General features: G+C 43.8%; 1 protein-coding gene across 1 annotated transcript in view; it reads right to left on the bottom strand.

The window, feature by feature from the left end:
- LOC133382176 (bMERB domain-containing protein 1-like) overlaps positions 1 to 4634 on the bottom strand; it is a 41844-nt gene extending 37210 nt beyond the window's left edge. Inside the window, exon 1 of the mRNA XM_061621849.1 lies at positions 4494 to 4634. Coding sequence (XP_061477833.1) covers positions 4494 to 4572 — 79 coding nt within the window. The 5' untranslated portion in view covers positions 4573 to 4634. The remainder of the gene's footprint in view (positions 1 to 4493) is intronic.
- Between the last annotated feature and the right edge of the window lie 17644 nt (positions 4635 to 22278).

Raw genomic sequence — 22278 nt, 5'->3', positions numbered from 1 at the left:
TGAAAAAAAGTTTCCCTTACTGGGTCTTGTACGGTCTGATTTCTGGGGCTACAGAAGGACTGTAGCTCAGTGGTTGGTAGAGCACCTGCTTTGCATGCAAAAGGTCCCAGGTTCACTCCCTGGCGTCTCCGGGTGCAGCTGCGAAAGGCCCAGGTCAGAAACCCTGGAGAGCTCTTGCCCGTCAACATAGACATAGATGGACCCATGGTCTGACTCGATCTCAGGTGGCTCCCGATGTTTCTGTCCTACTTTTCTGTGTCAGGATTGTTAATGATATTTGTGTAAATCACCCTGGAATCAGTTTTGATGAAGGGAGGTATATAAAGATTGAAAATAAAGACAGTGAAGTACCTAGGTGAAAGAATGGGGTATCTGTCTACCTGCAGCAAAGATATCTCATGCAGTTCTTCCACCACCACCTCCCCCACACAAACAGGCAGAATTAGTTGGCATGGGATCACTACTGAAGCCCAACATCAGCCCACTTGCTCTGTGTATTGCACTAACTGGACCAGTCCTGCAGAATGCAGTTTGTTCTTGCAGAGGGGAAGACTTACTGCACCAATCTTTATACGAAGAGCCAAGTCCAGCTGTGCATCCCACCCCTGTCCCCAGCTTCCTTGGCATGTACTAGCAGAGCCAAGTGACAAGATCAATATTTCATTACTGGAGCCAAGTGACCTCCCAGCAGGGTCTGTGCCAGTGAGTCAGGCCAGAGGGAAAGGGCCAGCTTTTGAGCCAAATGATGCTATGTGTCATGTCCCCGTCAGAGGACTCATCAGATGAGGATGACTCGGGAGTAACAGCAGCAGACCCAGAAGCAGCAGACCCAGAAGGAGAAATGGAGGAAACTCCTGAGAACCCAGCTCCTTCTCCCCCTCAGCTGCAGAGCACCCCAGACACAGCTGAAGCCCTTCAGCCAGACGCAGCCAGGGAACAGGATACTCCCCCCTCACCTGCAGAACGTAGACAACAGAAGGTCAGGCAGAAGAGGGGCAGGCCTGTCCACTTAAGGCCAAAACGCTGATGGCTCACACCTGCTGACAAACCTGCTCCTTAAAAATCAAACCTTGGCTTCAGCTTGCTGCTTGCTACAACAGCAGGCGTGACCACTGCGTGCGTGCGTGCGTGCGTGCGTGCGTGCGTGCGTGCGTGCGTGCGTGCGTGCGTGCGTGCGTGCGTGCGTGCGTGCGTGCGTGCGTGCGTGCGTGCGTGCGTGCGTGCGTGTTCGTGTGTGTGTTCCTATCCCCTGAACCTTGACTTGGACTGATCTCTCGGCAAACTAGACCCGGACCTTCACTGATGTCTCTTCTGGATTTCTGGCTTGGCACGTAAGCTTTGAATGGCCTCTGCCCTTATCTTGCTTCCTCCTTGCTAGCCTGGCAGATTTATAGCCAGGCTGCTGGCTGAGGACTTACGGCCTGGCAATTACCAAGGAATCTCCAGCCCTGCCTGCACCCCCACCGACACTGCTGTCTCAGTGAAGAGCTGACACTATGATCATTGACTGGGAAGAGAGAATGCCACTAATGAAGAAGATGAGCACTAAAAACATCCACCTCGTATGGCTTTGGGGGCAGCTTCCTGGCATCACAGCAGATGCTGAGGCACTCCATCTTGGGCAATTCGGTTGCTGGTGGCCCTTAACCCTAATTACTCACTGCAGTCCAAGCTTTTTAGGCTGAGTCATATAAGAGGGCAAAAACTTCAGGTCTTACTGAAACTTACACAAATGAAATACCCTTCACTCCAAACCAGATGGGACCCTGCCACTCAGACATGTGTGCAAAATGCATCCCCTCTGCCAGTGTAGTAGTAGGCCACCATGATTCTTCCCAAAAGCTGAAGCAGAAATTCCCATCACTTTTGCTAAAAGGACCAGTAAGGTAGTTGCAAATTCAGCTCCCTTCAAGATAGTCACAGCCATCCCCCACCTTTTTGTTTTCTGCTGCTGGATTGAAAATGAGATCCTTGCTAATGCCTTCTTTTGCAACCACAGTTGTCTCTAGGAGCCAGTAAGCTTTTAAAGAGAGTGCATTAGCTACAGAGAAGAGTCTTCTCAGTGGCTGACTCACCTCCTTTCACTCTGATTGGCTCCAAACAGCGGGAAAGGGCAAGGATGCATGTTAGAAGACTCTTATCAGTGGCTAATACACTCTCATGCTGATTAGCTTACAGGATGCTGGAAACAAGGACCCTGCTCCCAAAAAATATCAGAGCTTGGAAAAGTTACTTTTTTTGAACTACAACTCCCATCAGCCCCAGCCAGCATGGCCACTGTACTGGGCTGATGGGAGTTGTAGTTCAAAAAAGTAACTTTTCCAAGCTCTGAAAAATATGGGGTCTAAGCCCCCCCAAGACCCTGGACAACTACACCCCTGAAGATCCACAAACTAAATGCTATATTCTTATCCAGAACTCAGCTATCAGCTTCACCTGCTGCCCTGGAAGGTGTGATTGAACCACTGGCACATTGCCCCCAGGCAGTCCCTAGCTCCCAAGCTTAGCAGTGCTTCATTGGAGCCCGCTCAATGCTTTAGGAGCAGAGAGAAAGCACATGTACCAGTGTGAAGTGAGTGTGTGCTCAAGGTTTCTGGGTGCGCTTCTCAGTTTGTGTGGTGAAAGCAGCATGCCAGAAGTAGCATGGGAGCCCAAGCATGCATGCTGCTTCCAGACTGGGGGTGCACCATGAACGGAGCCACCTGAGGAAAACTGTGTAGTCTGCCTGTATGATTAAGTTGGTCCTGCACTTGCAATTCAGCAAAGTGCCCAGAGCCACTGTTTCAAATAACAGGGCCTTTCTGAAACAGGCATACTTGGTTTGAGCAGTGGATTGTATGTGCCAGTCTCCTGCCTCCAGTCTGCTTCTGTTTGTCTATCTCTGGGAGAGAAAATAGCAGGGGCAGCAGATGTGGGGTGAGGGGGAGCAACCACAGCATCCTGGACCTACACTGCTGCTTTAACCACTAGCCCACATTGCACTGAAGATCCTATAAAGGCATTTGCAGTCATAAGTCACAGTTGCCTCTCTAAGGTAGAGAAGGAGATTGATGAATGGAGAGGTCCTTATTGCCATTCAGGAATGGGAAGGTTTTTGGATTAACCTTTTCCTGCCTGTTGCTTGTTTCTTTATGCCCATTCACAAAAACAGGGAGCTGGCACTGACAGCATTTAGCCGAGTAGAAAAGGAGTGAATCCTTATCTGGTGCCTTCTGTTATGGAAATATATATGCAGAGATCCTCAGCAGTCTGAGCAGTGTGTGTATCAGTATGTGTATTTACTTAAGCAGCAGGCTTTTACCCTGCATTTAGATCACTGAGACTTAAGACTTAGTAAAATATGAAAAGCTACTTTATTTATAGAAATACAGAGTAGATAGGAAAGGCATGCCTAGTTCTAGCTAACTAAGTTGAAGGCGCAATGCCCAGACGTGGGTATTGCCCTCATGGCTCAGGAGAGAGACCAAAGACAAAGATGTCTCCTCTCTCCTCGGACAGTAGAAGAAAGACAAAGGAAGGAGGGGCAGGTCAGCTTCCATGAGTGTATCAGTTTACAACGGAAGGAAGTTAGGTAGAGAACAGCACAGGTAAAAGTAGGCAAGCCTAGCCAGCTGTAGGACCCTAGCTCTATCTTCCTTCTGGAATACACACAAAAGAACCCAAACAGGAGTTGCTCTTGCCCCACTTCCAAGACCTTCACAGGCTACGGCTGAAAACTACATTTTCAAGAAGTAAATCAGTCCTGCTAGGAGAATGCTGTCCCAGGCTATGGTCTGAAGGCACATGAGGCCAGCAGGTCTGGTCCGTGCCTGGATGTGAGACCACCTGGGAACCGTATGTAAGCTGCCTTGGATTTCTATCATGAAAAGAAAGGTGGGGTATAAATGTAATAAATAAACTTCAGTGCTCCTCAGCTTAATCCATGGGGGCAATGCCTTTCCTGGAAACCTCAAATTGTGTTTTCTTTCCAAGGACATGCTATGGCATTTCTTATTTTGTCTATCCCTGTAATACATATACCAAGGCATTCCCCACCCCCCAGCTGCTGGGATATGCCCAGCAGTCGAACTCCATTCTGCAAGAATCCATGTTAGATGCTTTGTGTGTGTGTGTGAGTGACCAGGGACTAGAGCTTTTGGTCCTAAGCCAGGTTTCCCTACTTAGAGTTTTCTCCATCTGCCTTTCGTCATGAAATGCAAACTTGCTCAGACCCCACTGCCAGTGAATCAAGCAGATGGAGCCCCTGTTGCCCTCCTCAATACCACCAGGGGTGGAGTGGGAAGAACAAACCGTCAATGTCCCATCTCTGCTGTTGGGAAACTTTCAAGGAAGACAAAAAACAGCAGGCAAATATTATACTTGCACATATTTTTACACACACACACACAAATAATGAAGATCTGCAGGGATTTAAATGCCACTGCAGCGGGTTGGGTGAGCAACAGGGAGTTGGTAGTGCACAGCTATTCCCCAGGTGTGCAAACTAATCTCACCTTTGCCTGCATCGGCTGCTCTCCATTTGGTTGACTCCAGAGATCCATAGTGGGTAGATGCCTTGCTCTCCTTTTCCATCCTCGCCCTTTGCTTGGTTTTTTAAAAAATTTTCTTTTTAAATCATCAGAATTCCTTAAGGAGAAGGACTTCTAAGGAATATAGGCTGTAGGGAAGTCGGAGCACATCCTTTGAAAGAGAAATGATTAAATGAAAAAAATATCAAAGGAGCACGGAACACAGCCAAGCTTGGAACCTGCCTGGTAGCTGCTGCCTGCCAGTTCCACACTGAGATGCTTTTGCACAGCTGCCTAGAGATGAAATAGAATCAGAGGCTGTGGGAGGCTAGATGTGGATCCATTATGACACTGAGGGGCGCCCTCTGCTGGATATAAGTGCAAACTGCTCATTTTTATCCTTTCAAGACCTTTAGAAAATGAAATGCCAAAGTTATACAGCCACTATGTATATATGTATATTCACTAACAGGCAAAAAAACTTGCGGTTTAAGAACATACCTATAGCCCACAGATATTTCTCTCAAACTTTAACAAGGAAGGAAAAAGGGCAGCTATAGTGAATGCACCAGGGGAGCAGGAGACCCGACCTCCTCTCTGAGATATTGGACTGCCCTACAAATTTGTCAAAATGCAAACACCATTTGGGTTGGTCTTTCACAGTCCAATCCACTCTCTGTGTAGCTTGGAAGAATTTGGTAACATGTGCCTCTGAGCATATGGTGAGTGTTGGCAACACCTGCAATCAGCCCAAATAATAGAAAGAAGACATGTGCTGTGCTGATCTTGTTTTAGCAGGGAGGAGGGGGAAAGGCAGGTCTGATCATTTGCATGCTTACTGAGTTCAATGGGATTTATTCCTATGTAATCATGGTTAGGATAGGTAAAACTGACCATAGGGGAGGAGCATGGGGTGAGGAGAGGAGAGGGAAGGAGAAAGGAAGGGGAGAGGGGAGTGGAAGAAGGGGGGAAGGAGGGGATTGGAGTGGGAGGGGCAAAGGAAGGGGCAGGGGAGAGCAGGTTTGATCATTTGCATGCTTATTGAGTTCAATGGTATTTACTCCCATGCAATCATGCTTAAGATAGGTAAAACTGACCATTGGGAGGGAGGGGGAAGGAGGGGATTGGAGGAGGAGGGGATTGGAGGGGGATGGGAGGGAAGGGGCAAGAGGGAGGGGATAGGGGAGGAGAAGGGAGGGTGGGTTTGATCATTTGCATACTTTCAATGGGATTTATTTCTATGGAATTATGTTTGGAAATGGACTGCCTTCAAGTCAATCCCAACTTATGTTGACCCTATGAATAGGGTTTTCATGGTAAACGGTATTCAGATGTGGTTTTACCATTGCCTTCCTCTAAGGCTGAGAGGCAGTGACTGGCCCAAGGTCACCCAGTGACCTTCATGGCTGTGTGGGGATTCGAACCCTGGTCTCCCAGGTCATAGTCCAACACTGACCTGGGGGAGCGGCAGGGAGCGGAGAGGGAGGGGAGGAGATTGGGTGGGTGGGCAGAAGGGAAGCCGCTTTCCTTTCCAAAAGGAAAACACTGTGAACAGTATCATTGCTTTCAGGGTTTCCCCCACCTTTTTATTCTATAGCAGGCACATGTAGCCTCCCACCCAAATTTAAACCAAAGCTGTCTCTGGCCACATCCATACCAGGCCTTTATTTCACTTTGGACACTCATGGCTTCTCTCAAAGAATCCTGGGAAGTGTAGTTATTGAAGGGTGCTGAGAGTTGCTAGGAGATGCACTGTTCCCCTCACAGACCTTCAGTCAGAGCTGCTGAATTTTAAACCAGTCTGGCCGCTGGAGCTCTGTCAGTGGAATAGGAATCCAACCCAAATGGTGTTTGCATTTTGACATTATAGGGCAGTACAATATCACAGAGAGGAGGTCAGGTCTCCTGCTCCCCTGGTGCATTCACTATAGCTGCCCAATTTCCCTGCTCTTTAAAGTTTGATAGAAATATATGTGGGCTATAGGTAAGTTCTTAAACCACAAGGTTTTCTTGCCTATTAGTGAATATATATTAAGAGCATTAGAAGAGCCTGCTGGATCCTACTGGATCCTGCCAGTGGCCCACCTAGTCCAGCATTCTGGACTAGGTTGGTCCGGAAGCTGCAGCTTGTGCAAAATGCAGCGGTGAGATTGCTCATTGGGGCAGGGTATCACCAACATTTCACCCTGCTGCTGAAAGAACTGCACTGGCTACCTATTAGCTACCGGGCTAAGTTCAAGCTTCTAGTTTTGGTGTACAAAGCCCAATACAGCTTGGGACCAGGATACCTGAAAGACTGTCTTATCGCTTATATACCAGTCGATCACTGCACTCTGCAGGTGAGAGCCTCGTGCAGATACCATCTTATCAGAACCTCCATTCCGCACAACATAAGAAGCGACCTTTAGTGTAGGGGCACCTACCCTTTGCAATTCCTTCCCCTAAAAGATTAGACAGGTGCCATCTCTGTTATCTTTTTGGCGCCTACTGAAGACTTTCTTTCAACAAGCCTTTTAAGTAGAGACGTTATCCAAGTCTCTGTCTGTGTTGTAATTGTTTTTTAAGAGTTTTTAAATCTTTTTTTAAAAAAGATGTTTTTAAAGCTTTTTAAAAAAAATGTTTTAAAGATGTTTTGTTTTAATATATTTTAAAGTCTGTTTTTATGATGTTTTAAAGTGCTTTTAGTGCTTTTGTTTGCCGCCCTGGGTTCCAACTGGTAGGAAGGGCAGGATATAAATCTAACAATCAATCAATCAATCCTTTTTTCAGAGTGGCCAACCAGATACTCATGGGAAGCCCACAAGCTGAACCTGAGCACAAGAGCACTCCCCACCCCCACCGGTTTCCAGCAACTGCTATACAGAAGCATCCAGTACTGCCTCTGACTGTGGAGGCAGAGCATAGCCATTCTGGTTAGTAGCCCTTGATACTGTTATCCTCTATGAATTTGTCTAATCCTCTTTTAAAGGCATCTAAGTTGGTGGCCATCACTGCCTTCTCTGGGAGTGAGCTCCATAGCATAACTGTGCGCTGCGTACTTTCTTTTTGCTGGCCTGAATCGTCCAGCTTCATTGGATCTCTACGAGTTCTAGTGTTTTGAGAGAGGGTCTCAGTGGCATCCATCCTATCCTGAATATTTGAAGACAGAATAGACAAAAGGAAATACTTCTTCACAAAGTATATAGTTAAACTATGGAATTTGCTCCTACTAGGCTATGTACATACCATATATTTAAAGCATATCCTCTCCCCAAGAATCCAGGGAACTGTCATTTACCCCTCACAGAGTCACATTACCCAACACCCTTAACGGTTGTCAGGATTCGGGGGGAGAATGTGCTTTAAATATGCTTTAAGTGTATGGTGTGTATGCAGCCTAGTGATGACCACCAACTTGCATGGCTTTAAAAGGAGGTGAGACACGTTAATAGAGGATAAGGCTATCGGTGGCTACTAAATATGATCGTTGTGTACTACCTCCAACAACTTCATAAGCTCATCGAAAAAATCTGGATGAGGGAGGAGATCCTGGAAGACTTTAGGGATGCCGTAATTATCACCCTTTTTAAGAAGGGTGATAGAACAGTGTGCGGGAACTATCGAGGTATCTCTCTTCTTGCTACCACAGGTAAAATCCTTGCAAGGATCCTCGCAAATCGCCTCCTGCCAATCTCAGAGAATGTCCTCCCTGAATCTCAAAATGGTTTCCGCCCTTCCAGGAGGACAGTGGACATGATCTTCATTTCATAGCAGCTTCAAGAAAAATGGTGGGAGCAGAATATGGCATTTATTGATCTCACCAAGGCCTTTGATACTGTGAATCGAACCGCTCTCTGGACCATCCTTCTGAAAACTGGATGCCGTGATAAATTTGTGAATATTTTGCGATTCCTTCATGACAACATGACAGCAACAATTTTGGATAACAATGGCTTTCAGAGCGATCCATTCAGAGTCAGATCAGGCATAAAACAGGGATGCGTCATTGCTCCTACCTTATTTGCTATGATTCTACACCTTATTGAGGGTGTGGAAGATGGAAAGCTTTTTAATCGGAGTAGACTGCAAGCAAAAAGTAAGATAATGTCAACCTCTGTTGTAGAACTTCAATATGCCGATGATAATGTAGTCTCTGCACATTCAGAGAAAGATCTTCAAACTATCCTAAATGTCTTCACAGAAGCATATGGAAAGCTTGGGCTCTCACTTAATATTAAAAAAACCAAAGTGCTTCATCAACAGGTGCAAACTAGTCCCTCTGTAGCACCATCGATCCAGCTTAATGGTGTGACGTTGGAGAACGTTGATCACTTCCCTATCTCAGCAGCCATCTCTGTAAAAGCTGACATTGATGCTGAAATTCAATACCGTCTCAGCTCTGCGAGTGCCGCATTCTCTCAAATGAAGCGTAGAGTGTTCGAGGATCGGGATATTCACAGGGAGACCAAAATGCTTATTTACAAAGCCATTGTACTACCAACCTTACTGTATGCCTGTGAAACATGGACCATTTATAAACGCCACTCCCAACTTCTTGAAAGATTCCACCAACGCTGCCTCCGGAAAATTCTGCAAATTACTTGGGAAGACAGACGGACTAATGTTAGCGTTTTGGAAGAAGCAAAGACTACCAGTGTTGAAACAATGATCCTTCAACATCAACTTCGCTGGACTGGGCCATGTTGTTCGAATGCCTAATCACCGTCTTCTAAAGCTTTACTCCCAACTTAAGGATGGAAAATGGAACATCGGTGGACAGCAAAAGAGGTTTAAAGATGTTCTTAAAGTGAATCTAAAAAAGTGTAACATGAACATCGACAACTGGGAAGTCTTGGCCCATAAACATCCCAAATGGAGGTCGGCTATTATCAAAGGTGCTGTGGACTTTGAAGAAGCATGAATACAGGGCAAACGGGACAAACGAGCTAAGTGGAAGGCACGTCAAAGAAATCCTCATCGCGACCAGTTTCCATTGGGAAAGCTATGTCCTCACTGTGGGAGGCTGTGTGGATCCAGAATTGGCCTCCACAGTCACTTACGGACCCACTGTTAAAGACCTTATCTTGGAAGACAATCTTACTCAGCCACGATTGATCGCCAGTGTACTACCTCCAGTGTGGAAGGCAGTGTGCCTCTATGTACCAGCTGGTGGCAACCATGAGTGTGAGAGTGATCTTGCACTCATGTCCTCCTTGTGGCCTTATCATAGGCATCTGGTTAGCTACTGTGACAACAAGATGCTGGACTAGATAGGCCTTTGATCTGATTCAGCAGGGCTCTTCTTATGCTCTTAAGTCTCTGGTTCAACTCAGCTGATTACTACTTTTTGTACTGAACCCTAACCTAAGCTACAGATTGGCTGCATTAGAATCCCTCAAAATATAATGGCGAAAAACATCACACGAATTACAAACTCACTGGTGTTGTTCACACCCTCTATCAATATCTTCTCCATCTCACTGAAGAAAAAAACTTATCTGTCTTCCTCTGACTTCACGTCCACAAGCAGAATCTCCAAAATAAATGCAACTTTCAATTTTTGTTGATTTCTTCTGGCAGGGCTCCTCCTCCACCTTTCTTAGCTGCGTAACAAGTAGGAATTCAACAGGGGAGGATTTTGTCCTCACCATGCATTGCCTCCTACCCCAGTCCAGCAGTCTTCTAGTTTCTACTGCCCACTTCCAACTATCATGGCAACTGAGCAACTGGTTCCAGTCTCTTTTCCCTTCTGCTCTGTTTCTATCCAAAACATGGAAACATGGTTCTAACGTGACATGGGTAGAAAGAGAATGAATGGTCAAAATTTCCACTTCCTCTTTCATTTGTATAGTACAATTACATCACTTGCAACTGGTAATGAGTCATCTGCTATAAAATAAGCAAGTGAAGAGCTATTCATATTGATTGAGAGCTATTATGGATTTCTGTTTTCTCATTAAAGCCCTGCAAGTTCCGTTATTTAATGCCTCAAAAGTATTTAGTCATCACTGGAACATAAAAGAGGCCGACTGGATCAGACCAAAGATCCATGTTGTTTAGCATTCTGTTTCCCACAGTGGCCAAGCAGATATTTCCAGGCAGCCCGGCATTTCAACTACCTGAAATGTCTTGGTTACTCAGGCATTTGGCTCTCTAAAGTTGCTTTGCAGACAGTGGGGTGTCCATTGTCTTTCTTTTAGTTGATAGCAGGCTGTCTAGATACATATCCTTGTCTTTGTCTGTTTAGACTTGAGCATACAACATCCTGAATTCATTAAAGAGAGCATACTACAGAAGCTAATAACACACATTGTGCTTTTTTTTCTTGTTACAATCAAGGGCTTCCTTGTTAAAACCAACTCATTCACTCACAGGATTCTTTCTTGGGTACCTGAGGGCTTGTTTGAAGGTGTGTCTACATGTTCACTTTGTCACTGGGTTGCTGTTGTTACTGCCTGTGGAAATACCATCACCTTGGTCTACCCTTCCACCAACTTACCAACAGAAGATGTAATAGATAACCCCTGACCTAAGTCTGGCTTGCATGTAGTTCATATTCTGGGTAAATTGATGGAAAACATTATAAAAAAATATAATGATCTAGCATATATGAGCAAGTCTTGCTAAGAGTCAACATGGATTGAACTCCTCTACTAGAGGTGGCTTCTGCAAAGGTAAGTCCTGAATTGCTAACCTTTTTGAGTTCATAGAATCATAGAATAGTATTAGGAGGGGCCTATAAGGCCATCCAGTCCAACCCCCTGCTCAATGCAGGAATCCAAATTAAAGCATACCCAACAGGTGGCTGTCCAGCTGCCTCTTGAATGCCTCCAATGTTGGAGAGTCCACCACCTCCCTTGGTAATTAGTTCCTGGAGAACATCAATAAGTATGTGGATAGAGATATAGACACTTGACTTCAAAAAGCCTTTGATCAAGTCTCACATCAAAGACTCCTAAGTAAAGTTAGCAGTCTTGGGAAAAGATGTCAGTTCTCATAATGGAAGGATGAAAGAAGTGGGATATCCCATTGATTTATACTGGGGAACTGTGCTTTTCAATTCATTCATAAATGATCTGCAGTTAGGGGTGAACAGAGAGGTGGCCGGTTTGTGGATGACACCAAATTATTCAGGGTAGAATTAACAAAAAGAGATTGTGAGGCAGTTCAAAAGGATCTCTCCCAACTGGGTGAATGGATAATAAAATGGCAAATATGGTTCAGTGTAATTGCAAACTGATGCGCATTGGGGCAAAACACCCAAACTTCACATACATTCAGAAAGGTCCTGAGCTAGTGGTGTGACAGACCAACATATAGATCTTGAGATTGTGGTGGATAGTTCAATGAAAACATTGACCAACTGACAACTGAGAAAAAGGCAAAATCCATGTTAGGGATCACCAGGAAAGGGGCTGAAAATAAAGCAGTCCTGGAAACTTTGGTTGAAGGGGGGGTGTCTAGACATTTGATAAATAAATACACAAATCTATGGCGCAAGCACACTGGGAATGCTATGTACAGTGCTGGTTGCTGCATTTCAGAAAAGATATTGTTGAGTTAGAAAATACACAGAAAAGGGCAACAAAGTGATCAAAGGGTTGGAGCAAATCTCCAGTGCAAATGTTGGGGCTTTTGAGCTTAGGGGGGAAAAAGGCAAGAAATAGGGGACTGACTGTTCCATGAGGACTCGGAAAGGGAAGGGGAAGAGCACACACAGCAACCCCAGAAGCATTTCCACTAGGTGAGTCTGTGATGCCTGTGCTCTTCCAGCCTGAGGTGTTGTGTTGGCATCCTCAGACTCAGAAGATTCCTATCACAGAGGCCCTAGTGAGACCAGAGTCTTGCTTCATCAGATTAGAGGACATGCAGCAGGCTAGGGCCCTATAACTGAAGAGGCACCTTTCAGTAAGGGCCAGACTAGCAATAGGGATGCTACTGCTGCTGCTGTAAAGAGATCGTACTCAATGTAACGGTTGCTGAAGCAACATCAGAGCTTTCTTCTCCTAGATCCTGACATAATTGAGTTTTATGAAGTGATACACAGCAGGGAGAAAACAGAGATGTTTTTTCCTCCTCTAATATTCCTAGGACTTGGGCTCATCCAATGAAGCTGAATGGTGGGAGATTCAGGATAGACCAAAAAAAAGTACTTCAAGCAGCACATGGTTAAACAATGGAATTTACTACCGCAAGATGTGCTTTAAAGGGGATTAGACAAATGTATGGATGAATTGGCTATATGCTGCCTCCAACATCAGAGGTGGTATGCCTTTGGATGTTAGTTGTTGGAGAACAGCAGCAGGAGAGGATTCTTGCCCTCATGATCTCCTTGTGGGCTTCATAGGTATTTAGTTGGTCACTATGGAAAACAGGAGGCTCTTCTTATGTTCAATATCAGGGGCATTCCTGGGAGGGAACAGGATAAAGCCAGGATATTTTGCATGCAGTAACATGCTGCCCTTGAGGAATTTCACAATGGAGACTTCGGTGCAAAAAACTTGATGTGGGAAAGAGGGCTCAGAGTTATAGACAACAAGCTTCAGGGTGACCCTCAGAGTTATCCAAGAGCAAAGTTCAAGTCCTGCACAGCAACTTGAGATCTTTCCAGAGAGCTCTATGGTGCCATTTGCCATCCTGGTCATGAAGCACACCACTGAACATTAACATAGGCCCCTCAAGTAAAAAGAAATGGGCAGATGTGCATCTGAATTCCTACACAAGAGATTGTGTGGGCTAGGATAGGAAGCTGTTCCTTAATTGCTAAGAGGCAGCTCCATATATGCTATAAATAACCCTGTTTCTAAATAAAACTCAAAACACTATCCTCCCTAAAAGTCCAGCTATTTATTTGTAAATTAATACATTGCTGACTAAACTGGAGAACAATGCCATTTTCTGGATTACAGATATTGGATTTTTAAATATTCTACTTCTGTGTTTCCATAAGCTATCTGTTAGCCTTTGGAACATCTTCCTTGTTGCATAGTGTCCTCAGAGACTGCATCATTCTTCCATAGATAACTTGTCAAATAGTAGAAAGATATGACAAAGAAAGTAGAAGTCTGACAAAATGGCTGTTTCTTGTAAAAGGAGAAACACCTGTAAACTTCTTTTTTTAAACTATTACTGCATCTTAATTACATATATAAAAACTGGAAAAAGACTCAGCTAATGAACGTGACTCTCTCATTAAATGAAGGATCATATGGAGCTCTTAATGTGTGCCATCTCAGATTTGTTTGATTACTCTGCTTTGCATGGAAAGAGCATGAGACAATGTTTAAATTAACAAGATATTTGAGGGCTAAGGAGACGGTCCCCTTTTCTGGTGTGAAAATTACTGTGAACAAAAATGAGAGCATGAACAGCAACTTTCAGAGATTTATTCTAGGGAATTTACAAGTAACGGAATTTAATCTCACAAGATTTGTGAGAGCTAGGCCTGAGTTTGAGGCAATCAGAGTCTGCAGTTCAGCTTGCTGTACTGAACATACTGTCAGCATCAAATGAAAGGCACTGGACAGAACAGGTGGAAGCAAATAAGAAAGTTCAATTCAGAAGTAAGAGCGAGGGTTGTACACTTGACATCACATTTCCTACATAGACCAAGCAAATATTGGCTTTTGACTTCCATATAGCAATATTTACTCATATCTCACGTTAGCAGCAAAAAAAAGTCCTCCATTTATCAGGAAACACATCCCAGGAATCCATAAAAGAAAGAGCAAAAATGCTAATAGTTGGATTAACAAGTAGCAACCTTTCTTCATGAACAGGCTATATAAAATTCAGCTCCAATGGTTCTCATCACATCAGGTACTTCACGTACTGGCAAAATGAAGAGCAGTATTATAATGTAGTAGCAAAATGAATGCAGTTACTTGAGCAGAAGATCAACATGTGTTTCATCAAAGATACTCAGTTTTTGAAATGGCTCACAATGTATTGATGTAAAAAAAATGAAGAGATTACACAGCTGCTCTCAGCTATCTGACAGAAAAGGGCAAAATGAACCCAATTTGCTAAAAGCAGAGCGAGGAAAATGCTACTTATGAAGCATGAATTTCCAGGCCTTCAGCATATCAGATTTCAATCTTGACTGTAAATTCCCCACTGAATGTCTTTTGTGAAAATGTTTGCCAATTATGCTGAATCTTTTGAAGAATTTGGAATTATTCATACATCTTTGCAACAGAGAAATTGAACATGTCTTTCAGTCCACACACTTGTCAACACGTATCTCTTTGGAGACAGGCACTGAGGCAATCTGTGGAACAGTATCAAAGTCACAGGATATTTGAATTCTGTAAGAAATCACACCCAGTGGAAGTATTTGTGAGCCTTACACCATGAAGCAACACACTCAGACTTATCCATTACAACAACAAGCTAATGCCTGGGTAAGGTACCAGGAGAAGGCAAATACCTAGACGTGTTACACAAGGCAATTTTTATGGTTACAAACATAAAAGTATGTCATAAGGTCATAAGAACATAAGAACATAAGAAGAGCCTGCTGGATCAGGCCAGTGGCCCATCTAGTCCAGCATCCTGTTCTCACAGTGGCCAACCAGGTGCCTGGGGGAAGCCCGCAAGCAGGACCTGAGTACAAGAACACTCTCCCCTCCTGAGGCTTCCGGCAACTGGTTTTCAGAAGCATGCTGCCTCTGACTAGGGTGGCAGAGCACAGCCATCACAGCTAGTAGCCATTGATAGCCCTGTCCTCCATGATTTTGTCTAATCTTCTTTTAAAGCCATCCAAGCTGGTGGCCATTACTGCATCCTGTGGGAGCAAATTCCATAGTTTAACTATGCGCTGAGTAAAGAAGTACTTCCTTTTGTCTGTCCTGAATCTTCCAACATTCAGCTTCTTTGAATGTCCACGAGTTCTAGTATTATGAGAGAGGGAGAAGAACTTTTCTCTATCCACTTTCTCAATGCCATGCATAATTTTATACACTTCTATCATGTCTCCTCTGACCCGCCTTTTCTCTAAACTAAAATTATTTATTATTATTATTATTATTTTATTCAATTTCTATACCGCCCACAGCCAATGGCTCTCTGGGCGGTGAACAGCATAAATTTAAAATACAATATAATAAAATCACATATCAATACCACACACATAACAAAATTCCAAAGACTAAAAACATATTACATAATTGTTCTAGTATACTAAGATCTAATAAATATACTAAGAATATTAAAATACTAAAATATTAAAATGCCTGGGAAAAGAGGTACGTTTTAACCTGGCGCCGAAAAGAGAGCAAAGTTGGCACCAGGTGCACCTCGTCAGAAAGACTATTCCATAGTTCGGGGGCCACCAAATGCTGCAACCTTTCCTCGTAAGGGAGTCGCTCCATCCCCTGCATCATTTTGGTTGCCCTCTTCTGAACCTTTTCCAACTCTATAATATCCTTTTTGAGATGAGGCGACCAGAACTGTACACAGTATTCCAAATGCGGCCGCACCATAGATTTATACAACGGCATTATGATATCGGCTGCTTTATTTTCAATACCTTTCCTAATTATCCCTAGCATGGAATTTGCCTTTTTCACAGCTGCCGCACACTGGGTCGACATTTTCATCGTGCTGTCCACTACAACCCCAAGGTCTCTCTCCTGGTCGGTCACCGCCAGTTCAGACCCCATGAGCGTATATGTGAAATTAAGATTTTTTGCTCCAATATGCATAATTTTACACTTGTTTATATTGAATTGCATTTGCCATTTTCCCGCCCATTCACTCAGTTTGGAGAGGTCTTTTTGGAGTTCTTCGCAATCCCTTTTTGTTTTAACAACCCTGAACAATTTAGTGTCGTCAGCAAACTTGGCCACTTCACTGCTCACTCCTAATTCTAGGTCATTAATGAACAAGTTGAAAAGTACAGGTCCCAGTACTGATCCTTAAGGGACTCCACTTTCTACAGCCCTCCATTGGGAGAACTGTCCGTTTCTTCCTACTCTCTGCTTTCTGCTTCTTAACCAATTCCTTATCCACAAGAGGACCTCTCCTCTTATTCCATGACTGCTAAGCTTCCTCAGAAGTCTTTGGTGAGGTACCTTGTCAAACGCTTTTTGAAAGTCTAAGTACACTATGTCCACTGGATCACCTCTATCTATATGCTTGTTGACACTCTCAGAGAATTCTAATAGGTTACTGAGACAGGACTTTCCCTTGCAGAAGCCATGCTGGCTCTGCTTCAGCAAAGCTTGTTCTTCTATGTGCTTAGTTAATCTAGCTTTAATAATACTTTCTACCAGTTTTCCAGGGACAGAAGTTAAGCTAACTGGCCTGTAATTTCCGGGATCCGCTCTGGATCCCTTTTTGAAAATTGGTGTTACATTTGCCACTTTCCAGTCCTCAGGCATGGAGGAGGACCCGAGGGACAAGTTACATATTTTAGTTAGCAGATCAGCAATTTCACATTTGAGTTCTTTGAGAACTCTTGGGTGGATGCCATCCGGGCCAGGTGATTTGTCAGTTTTTATATTGTCCATTAAGCCTAGAACTTCCTCTCTCGTTACCACTATTTGTCTCAGTTCCTCAGAATCCCTTCCTGCAAATGTTAGTTCAGGTTCAGGGATCTGCCCTATATCTTCCACTGTGAAGACAGATGCAAAGAATTAATTTAGCTTCTCTGCAGTCTCCTTATCGTTCTTTAGTACACCTTTGACTCTCTTATCATCCAAGGGTCCAATCGCCTCCCTAGACGGTCTCCAGCGTTGAATGTATTTATAGAATTTTTTGTTGTTGGTTTTTATGTTCTTAGCAATGTGCTCCTCAAATTCTTTTTTAGCATCCCTTATTGTCTTGCATTCTTGCATTTCTTTTGCCAGAGTTCGTGTTCTTTTTTATTTTCTTCATTCGGACAAGACTTCCATTTTCTGAAGGAAGACTTTTTGCCTCTAAGAGCTTCCTTGACTTTGCTCGTTAATCATAAGAACATAAGAAAAGCCTGCTGGATCAGGCCAGTGGCCCATCTAGTCCAGCATCCTGTTCTCACAGTGGCTAACCAGGTGCCTGGGGGAAGCCCGCAAGCAGGACCCGGGTGCAAGAACACTCTCCCCTCCTGAGGCTTCCGGCAACTGGTTTTCAGAAGCATGCTGCCTCTGACTAGGGTGGCACAGCACAGCCATCATGGCTAGTAGCCATTGATAGCCCTGTCCTCCATGAATTTGTCTAATCTTCTTTTAAAGCCATCCAAGCTGGTGGCCATTACTGCATCTTGTGGGAGCAAATTCCATAGTTTAGCTGTGCGCTGAGTAAAGAAGTACTTCCTTTTGTCTGTCCTGAATCTTCCAACATTCAGCTTCTTTGAATGTCCACGAGTTCTAGTATTATGAGAGAGGGAGAAGAACTTTTCTCTATCCACTTTCTCAATGCCATGCATAATTTTATACACTTCTATCATGTCTCCTCTGACCCGCCTTTTCTCTAAACTAAAAAGCCCCAAATGCTGCAACCTTTCCTCGTAAGGGAGTCGCTCCATCCCCTTGATCATTCTGGTTGCCCTCTTCTGAACCTTTTCCAACTCTATAATATCCTTTTTGAGATGAGGTGACCAGAACTGTACACAGTATTCCAAATGCGGCCGCACCATAGATTTATACAATGGCATTATGATATCGGCTGTTTTATTTTCAATACCTTTCCTAATTATTGCTAGCATGGAATTTGCCCTTTTCACAGCTGCCGCACACTGGGTCGACATTTTCATCGTGCTGTCCACTACAACCCCAAGGTCTCTCTCCTGGTCGGTCACCGCCAGTTCAGACCCCATGAGCGTATATGTGAAATTCAGATTTTTTGCTCCAATATGCATAATTTTACACTTGTTTATATTGAATTGCATTTGCCATTTTCCCGCCCATTCACTCAGTTTGGAGAGGTCTTTTTGGAGCTCTTCGCAATCCCTTTTTGTTTTAACAACCCTGAACAATTTAGTGTCATCAGCAAACTTGGCCACTTCACTGCTCACTCCTAATTCTAGGTCATTAATGAACAAGTTGAAAAGTACAGGTCCCAATACCGATCCTTGAGGGACTCCACTTTCTACAGCCCTCCATTGGGAGAACTGTCCGTTTATTCCTACTCTCTGCTTTCTGCTTCTTAACCAATTCCTTATCCACAAGAGGACCTCTCCTCTTATTCCATGACTGCTAAGCTTCCTCAGAAGCCTTTGGTGAGGTACCTTGTCAAATGCTTTTTGAAAGTCTAAGTACACTATGTCCACTGGATCACCTCTATCTGTATGCTTGTTGACACTCTCAAAGAATTCTAATAGGTTACTGAGACAGGACTTTCCCTTGCAGAAGCCATGCTGGCTCTGCTTCAGCAAGGCTTGTTCTTCTATGTGCTTAGTTAATCTAGCTTTAATAATACTTTCTACCAGTTTTCCAGGGACAGAAGTTAAGCTAACTGGCCTGTAATTTCCGGGATCCCCTCTGGATCCCTTTTTGAAGATTGGCGTTACATTTGCCACTTTCCAGTCCTCAGGCATGGAGGAGGACCCGAGGGACAAGTTACATATTTTAGTTAGCAGATCAGCAATTTCACCTTTGAGTTCTTTGAGAACTCTCGGGTGGATGCCATCCGGGCCCGGTGATTTGTCAGTTTTTATATTGTCCATTAAGCTTAGAACTTCCTCTCTCGTTACCACTATTTGTCTTAGTTCCTCAGAATCCCTTCCTGCAAATGTTAGTTCAGGTTCAGGGATCTGCCCTATATCTTCCACTGTGAAGACAGATGCAAAGAATTCATTTAGCTTCTCTGCAATCTCCTTATCGTTCTTTAGGACACCTTTGACTCCCTTATCATCCAAGGGTCCAATTGTCTCCCTAGATGGTCTCCTGCTTTGAATGTATTTATAGAATTTTTTGTTGTTGGTTTTTATGTTCTTAGCCATGTGCTCCTCAAATTCTTTTTTAGCATCCCTTATTGTCTTCTTGCATTTCTTTTGCCAGAGTTTGTGTTCTTTTTTATTTTCTTCATTCGGACAAGACTTCCATTTTCTGAAGGAAGACTTTTTGCCTCTAAGAGCTTCCTTGACTTTGCTCGTTAACCATGCTGGCATCTTCTTGGCCCTGGCGGTACCTTTTCTGATCTGCGGTATGCACTCCAGTTGAGCTTCTAATATAGTGTTTTTAAACAACTTCCAAGCATTTTCGAGTGATGTGACCCTCTGGACTTTATTTTTCAGCTTTCTTTTTACCAATCCCCTCATTTTTGTGAAGTTTCCTCTTTTGAAGTCAAATGTGACCGTGTTGGATTTTCTTGGCAATTGGCCAGTTACATGTATGTTTAATTTAATAGCACTGTGGTCACTGCTCCCAATCGGTTCAACAACACTTACATCTCGCACCAGGTCCTGGTCCCCACTGAGGATTAAGTCCAGGGTTGCCGTCCCTCTGGTCGGTTCCATGACCAACTGGTCTAGGGAATAGTCATTTACAATATCTAGAAATTTTGCTTGTCATGACTGGAACACATATGCAGCCAGTCTATGTCTGGGTAGTTGAAGTCACCCATTACTACCACATTTCCTAGTTTGGATGCTTCCTCAATTTCATATCTCATCTCCAGGTCTCCCTGAGCATTTTGATCAGGGGGACGATAGATCGTTCCCAGTATTAAATCCCTCCTGGGGCATGGTATCACCACCCTCAACGATTCTGTGGCGGAGTCCACCTCTTTTGGGGTTTCGAGCTTGCTGGATTCAACGCCTTCTTTCACGTATAGAGCGACACCACCACCAATACGTCCTTCCCTGTCCTTCCGATATAGTTTATATCCAGGGATAACCGTATCCCACTGGTTTTCTCCATTCCACCAGGTCTCTGTTATGCTCACTATATCAATGCTAAGACCAAGCACTCCAGTTCTCCCATCTTGGTTCAGAGGCTCCTAGCATTAGCGTACAGACACTTGTAAGCAGTGTCTCTCTTCAAGTGTCTTTGGCACTTGTGGTTTGGCCTGTGGTAATTTTGCCCTTCTGAATTTATATCTTGTGCTCCTGCTCCCACAATGCCTACTTCTAGGCCTACCCCTTTTAAAATTTCATCATTTCTTTGGTCTTTATCCCAGGGGGGAGGTTTACTCCGAACCGGACCTTCCTCGGCTCCTGTCGGGTTTCCCCCCTCAGTCAGTTTAAAAGCTGCTCTGCCACCTTTTTAATTTTAAGTACCAGCAGTCTGGTTCCATTCTGGTTCAAGTGGAGCCTGTCCCTTTTGTACAGGCCCGGCTTGATGTCTCCATGGAGGTGATGCAATCAACACACCATATTATACGTTAGTTGACCTGAACTCTAAGAACATTCAACAATGGTTGCAGTTTTGCAATTTGAAACAAAAACTAAACACACTTAGCTTGGTTTTCAGATATTGGGCAGTTTGAAGAGATGACAATTGAAATCTTTTTGGGGGGTTTACTTGCAAAATTAACTAAAGTAATTATAGGATACTGGGACTAATACACAACTGAACTAGACCCATATGATCAATGTACAAGACCAGAATAAATTCAAAAGATCAGGTTGTACAATACGATACCATACATTAGAAGATAGCTGAAGTCTCCATGTGGTAGAAAAAAATGGGTGGATTTACAGTGAGGGCAGTTTAACATTCATAGTATGAAGTAGTGGGTTCGAAACAGGGCTGTGGAGTCGGAGTCGGGAGCAATTTTGGGTGCAGTCGGAGTCTGGAGCAATTTTGGGAGGAGTCGGAGTCAGAGTCGGTAGAAATGTACCGACTACGACTTCCAAATAAATTTTGATTGACAAGAAGCAATTTTGGGTGGAGTCGGAGTCAGACAGTAGAAAAATAGAGTAGTTGGAGTTGGAGTCGGACAGTAGAAAAATAGAGGAGTCGGAGTCGGAGTCAGAGTCAAAGGTTTGGTGTACCGACTCCACAGTCCTGGTTTGAAAGCACCTTTGCTGCCCCGAAAACACATTTTTAATGTCATGGAACAAGTTCTGGAATAAATGTTTTTACCTATTTCCAAGACACTAGGGGAAACCAGGGACTTCTGGGTTGAGCACTGACTGGCTAATGCCTGCAACATCACCAACAGAAAACCCCCTAGAACACTTTTGCAATTATTTTAGCTTGTTAAATTATTTTAAATATTTGATGTCTTTTTGGTAAAATGAAGGATTAGCATATACTGTATGTATATAAATGCATGTATATGGAGTTAAACTATAGAAGGTAGACAGCCCACCGGAAGCATGAGGGGAGGCAAAATAGAGTTGAAACAATGTTAGGCTTGCATATATGTATGTGTGCATGGCTAGTTCTGTTGCTAGATTCAAACTGTAGGTAAAGAGCCCACAGTGGTCACAGTTAAGAATGTCACCTTCAATTGTAAAAAGCTACCTGGACTGACTGTAGATGGAATATTTTCATACCAAGCTGAAAATATGTAATTCAAGAACCAACCTCAAGGTGGAATTTCATGTCACATTGTGTTACTATCTGATATATGGTTCATTTGTGATAAATGCATACAGTTACACTTCAGTCATGATGGTATTAAATTGAGTTTCAAAAGAATAAAGATGGAGAGCTAAAGCATCCCACAGCATGTTAAACATTATGACTGGGTTAGGTCTGAACGTCTATTGGTCTTAGCTTGTGACAAAATTCTGCTTTTCCTGTATTTACATTTTGTTAATGCTAGTGGCATAATCCAGCCTAACTTTAGCTCTTTTAAGGCCCACTAGTTTCACAAAAGAGTTAAACATGTCCTGTGTAGTGCAATTCTATGGCTGTATGCT

The sequence above is a fragment of the Rhineura floridana genome, chromosome 3 (genome assembly GCF_030035675.1).
Source record: "Rhineura floridana isolate rRhiFlo1 chromosome 3, rRhiFlo1.hap2, whole genome shotgun sequence".
NCBI classification, from domain to species: domain Eukaryota; kingdom Metazoa; phylum Chordata; class Lepidosauria; order Squamata; family Rhineuridae; genus Rhineura; species Rhineura floridana.
The sequence above is the reverse complement of the archived record's forward strand: the minus strand, read 5'-3'. Positions and strand labels throughout refer to the sequence as shown.